This window comes from Erpetoichthys calabaricus, chromosome 3, assembly GCF_900747795.2.
Source record: "Erpetoichthys calabaricus chromosome 3, fErpCal1.3, whole genome shotgun sequence".
Lineage (NCBI taxonomy): Eukaryota > Metazoa > Chordata > Cladistia > Polypteriformes > Polypteridae > Erpetoichthys > Erpetoichthys calabaricus.
This window is the reverse complement of record NC_041396.2, coordinates 36,832,896-36,838,383: the sequence shown is the minus strand read 5'-3', so window position 1 is coordinate 36,838,383 and position 5,488 is coordinate 36,832,896. Positions and strand designations below refer to the sequence as shown.

The following is a 5,488-nucleotide window of genomic DNA, read 5'->3' as shown; positions in this document are numbered from 1 at the left end:
GGGAACTGATAAATGAAATTCAGTTCACTAGAAGGACTTACAAGGAGGACACAAAATAACCAAGCAAGATCTCAAGGTGTACATTGCAACCTGCAGGGGGCACACCAGCTCCCTAAACCTGACATAGACAGATGCAGACACAAGTTCAGCAACACGCACAGATTTTATTCAGTTGTGGGAAACGCTTCCTGATAGTTTCCCACTAGCCAGCATACAGTACAAAGAACACTAATAATAATGCACACAGCAATTTCTCTACTTTGGCTTCTCTTCTCTCTCTCTCTCTCTCTCTCAGTCCACCTCCACTCCTCTTTAAGCAAGCTTTGACTTCTCCCTCCCAATTCTGGCTCCTGGAGCAGTGGCAGAGGACTTCTTTTATCTTACACCTGGAAGTATTTATGATGGCCCAATAGCAGAAGCACTTCCAGGTTAATATAAAGCCCGACAGAGAAGGGCTCCACAGTCTCTGCAACACCCCCTTTGGTCACCCAAGGAACCCAACAGTGCTGTACCAAACACCAACTCCCATGAAGCCCTGTGGGAATCCAAGACACCACTGCATCCAAGGGGGGCTGCCATCTAGCATTCTGGGGGAGATAATGTGTCTTTTCTTAAAACAGGTGTCCCAGCCAGGTAAGGGCTCTGGCTGTCCACGACAATGTTTAGTTAATGAGTAGGAGGAGGAAATAAAATGTATTTAGTTAAAAACCTGCACACAATGGAAGAGAGTGGCATGATGGTTATCACCACTGCTTCATAGCTTGTCCGTTCTCATTGTGTTTGCATGCGCACTCTGAGCTTCTCTCACAGCCACTGAAAGCTCTACACCTACCTATGTGTTTGGATGGGACCTGTAATGGATTCATGTTCTATCTGCAGTTTTCCAGCCTTAAGCTCAGTGCTGAAGGGATACACTCCAGCTCCATCCAACCCTGAACTGGATTAGGCAGGTTGGAAAATGGTAGGTTTTGCCTAAACTGGCATCATATGAGTAAGTTGGGCAGTGTCCATGAATGTGCCCTTCAATTACCTCCCTAGCTATTCGAATGAGAAAGTTCATTGATGGATGGATCAGCAGGATACAAGTGTTTCTAGTATGGAGTTGAACAGTTTGACAGGATTGGCTTGTTGCTTGCAGCTTCACAGAACCAGGGGACTTGGTTCAGATTCAAGCCTGATGCCCTTTCTGCCTGTTTAGCTGCCTGCTTCAGTTTCACCCACTAAGTAAGTACAATACAATACAATACAATACAATTATTTTTGTATAGCCCAAAATCACACAAGGAATACTGCAATGGGCTTTAACGGGCCCTGCCTTTTGACAGCCCCCCAGCCTTGACTCTCTAAGAAGACAAGGACAAATTTCCTTGTGGGAAAAAAATGAAAGAAACCTTTGAAAAGGCAGTTTAAAGAAAGACCCCTTTCCAGGTAGGTTGGGCATGCAGTAGGTGTCAAAAAAAAGGGAGGTAAATACAATAAAATACTCCGAACAGAGCACAAGTAATTCTCAATACAATATAATAGTGCAATAGAAATATTACAAGTACAGAGAAGAATTCAACAGTAGATGATATTACATAATAGGATTTGGATTTGTTCAGAGTCCTGGAGACCTCGGCCACCTGGGAGTCTTAAGTTATGAGCAAATTCCATTCCTGTGGACTCCTTGAATGTGATTTTGTTTGTAAGTCGGAACTTGTACTGGAGAGATTTTATTATTAGTTTTACAGAAAAAACATTTCAAACTTACATATTAATAAAACACCAATGGTGCCATATTACTGTGCGTGAAGTCAAAAAACACAAAAATTGAAAATTAAAATGAATTACAGCTACATACAGTAAGTCGACATTATGGTTTAACATTCTAGTTTTTGATAATGGCACTGTACCTCATGCAGCTGGAAAAGACATAATGATGGCAAGAAAACCCAACACTAACTGATTGTTGATCCCTCAGCAGAGATCAACAATTTCTTACATTTACATTTTGAAAACTAATAAATGAAGTGTTTTTCTTTTACTTCTTTAGGGACATTAATTTATATTGTTGGCATTCCTTAATAAACCTTAGCATGTAAGGATGTACCTTGTTAGTTTTGGCACATTTCATTCTATGCGTCACTTGCATGTACAGTACCTCTTGACAAAGTCACACTGAGGACAACTTGCATTTAACTTATCATATTAAGTGATGTTTATACTCGTAAACTTGGATTACTAAGAGATTTGTTTTTTCATTCCAGTCCTGCATTTTACCACCATTAAGATTCCCTTAATTATGATTCATTGGTGAGTCACACAAACACCTAAGAGAAGCCCACACTTATAATATCCATGAGGAATATCCTTATGTCTTATCATGGAAGGGTCCAAAGGTGACCCAATTCTCACTTTCAGGATCTTTATTATGTAAACCTGAATGGAGGGTCTCAATTCTTCACCATAGCCCTCATATGTTTTCATTCACCCTGTCACAAAGATGTACCTGCAATCTGTAGCTTTGCCTGTGGTGACTGTTATCGCTGACTGTTACTTTGGCTAAATATGTCCCCTGTTCTTTTATATCTATGACACAGGTGTCCACATACAACACCAGGACAAGCAGAGAGAAGGTTTTAGTTGTTACTCCTGCAATATAGATTAAAATTCTCTAACCTAAGGTTCCTAATCTGCCTAAAGCAGAAGCAAAGTAAAATGAGTGTGACAAATCATTCCAGTACAGCCTGGATGGACAACAGCTGTTCTTGCTAGGAGTCTAAGCATCCAATGTGCCTAGATGGCCTGGTTGTTTTTTGACTTTCTATATGTTATGAGCTGGATGGTCTCTAATCTTGCATGTTCTTTGGATGGAATGGATGGAATGATTGTGGGATTCTTGTTCATGAGTGTTGGAAAAAAGAACAATGGCAGCTATTCAGCAGGTGCTTTACAAGATTGTTCATTTACTGGTCGACCTCCAACTCTGTCCTCATTTACAAACATGAGCTGTGGATCATGACAGAAAGAATGACAAAGTGAATACAAGAGCCAGAAATGAGGCTTCTTCACAGGGTGGCTGGGCTGACACTACATGGTAGGGAGCGCAGCTTTGAGTGATTCTCAGAGTCGCTGCTCCTCAAGATCAAGAGGAACCAGTTGAAGGCGTTTAGGGCATTTCATAACGATAGACATTTTCTTATTTTGTACCATTTCTCATTGACAAAAGAAAGGTGTAAATTTTTGTATTTTATTTCTAGCTCAGGAATAATGGGACATTGCATTGTGGTGGCTGACTCCATTCTTATTTTAAACTCACTTTTCACAACACTGGTCTTGTTGTTTTTTCCTTGCAAACTCAAAGCAGGCCCCTAGTTTGTAGTTTATACTGTAGTACAGGAATGCAAGATCTATTATGATCTATTTTGTTGTCTGGAACAATGGAAGGTTACAAGAAAAAATTCCTTTGACTATAAAATTTTTCCTAATTACATGCTTTATCACTATAAAGCTGCATGTCTTTTTATCATATACAAAATATAAAAGCAAACCGCACACTGAATATTCAGAGTCCATCCTCATATCACTCCAGTGACCACCTATAACACACATAGCATGGAGACTGGATTCTTACATATACTATCTCAAACAAATCAACTTACCCCAGCGCTCTCACAAGTTTCTTTAGATGCTTCCCAGTACAACATCTTCATAAGAATTGCAGCGTGCATACACTAAATTATTATTACGGTTTGTTTGGCAGAAACCTTTACTCGGGGTTTCTTACAAGACAAGGATGAATTTCAACTGTTAACATACACTTTTAAAAGCAAGCTATGCAACACATTCAGGGTTTGAAATGCCAGCCTTATACCGTTAAAGAATCATGGTCTACCCACTGCACCATCCCACCTTCTTCCATTTGCAGTTGATCTAACTGTTGCAAAAATTGGACTTTTGCCCATGCAACTTGGGCTATCATAATAACATAAAAAGTTTGATAAGCGAGGGAAGACCATTCAATCCATCAAGCCAGATCTGCATTGACTAGCACTCAGTCTACTGTCCATTTCTATTATGATGTGCTCTCTCTACAGAGCTGCTATAAAGTCATTGCTCCATGCCATTTTCATATCTTTTTATCAGGTTTTAGAGTGTGTAACAGCCACAGGATAAAGATATAGTATGTTATGCATTTCATTTATTGATTCATGTTCTGAGCCTTGCCCTTATACAGTAGGATTAATGGTCTTTACTGAATTAGGGAGTCTCTTCAAGCTGAACTCCTTCAGCTTTGCTTTGACCTTTGGATTGGTGGCAATGACAACAACTGGGCACACCGAAGTGTAAAGGGTGGCAAAGAACACCCGGATGTCATTAATAAGTGTTGCCACTCTAAAGACAGAGAGTGAGTACAACCAGATAACATTGTCAACTCCAAAGAAGATGACATAGAGGATGACCAAGGTGACCACGGCTCGGGATGCCTTGGTTTCTGGTCTTGCTTCTGAATGACCCCGATCGGAGCTCCTAATGCTTTTGACTTTTTTGCCATGTTGGTAGAGAAGTATCAGAATATAAACACTCATGATGGCCATCAGTAAGATGAACAAAAAATCTCTAAAGAAATTAATGAGTCCGGCCGAAACATAGGAGGCTCCATCAGGGTATGGAATAAAGCAGAATTCCAGGTTGAATGTATAAGGTGGCACAGTGTTGTTTATCAGTTTAGACACAGCATACAGAATTGGGTACACGTTAGTACTACCACAAAAGACATAGAGAAATATGATTAAGGGTACCAGACTCCTTGACAGTCCATTTTTCAGCATTGCTAGCTTTGTGATGGCAGGAGAGATGATGACAGCTTGGTATACACTCAGCAGACAGGTGAGGCTTATGGAAAGGCCACGATAAAGGCGAAAGCAGAAGACGATAACTTTACAGCCCAAATCATCAAATAAATTGGTGCACCCAAATGCAGTCAGTGTCTGAGGGACACTGCGGGATAGTGCCACCATCAGGTTGGATAAGGCTAGGTGGAAAAGGATGATATCGGTGGCCATGAGTTTGCCATCAGTTAGCAGCATGTCCAGGAAAGCACAGCAGATGGCAAGGTTGGATGGAGTGCTGATCAGCGTCAAGATGAGGAATGCTGAAGCTTTTATGATCGATCTGGTGTCCATTGTGATTCTGTAAGGCCTTTATAAATATAAAGGAATAAGAGAAAAACAAGTTTAACTAGAGGTTAGTTTTATGAAAATAATCCATGATCTCAGTTATCTAAGGTTTTAGTTACAGTGAAGCGTCTATTAACAGAGCTAAAATGGGGTGAAGGAGGTAAGAATATACATAATTTGGGTGTAACATTTTTTAAAACACTCACTATAATGTGTACTTAAATAATGAGCTACTTACACTCCAAAGATTGGATTATGCAGGTTTAAGAATGGCTGTCCAGAGGTTTCTCCTGCCTTGTGCCCATTCATTGCTAGAGTAGGTTCCTGCT

General features: G+C 40.4%; 1 protein-coding gene across 1 annotated transcript; it reads right to left on the bottom strand.

Annotated features, from left to right (window-relative positions):
* Nucleotides 1-3,900: 3,900 nt before the first annotated feature.
* LOC114649239 (olfactory receptor class A-like protein 1) lies at nucleotides 3,901-5,177 on the bottom strand. Its single transcript, XM_028798743.2, has one exon. The coding sequence runs from the start codon at nucleotides 5,163-5,165 to the stop codon at nucleotides 4,209-4,211; it is 957 nt and encodes a 318-aa protein (XP_028654576.2). The 5' UTR covers nucleotides 5,166-5,177; the 3' UTR covers nucleotides 3,901-4,208.
* Nucleotides 5,178-5,488: the final 311 nt, after the last annotated feature.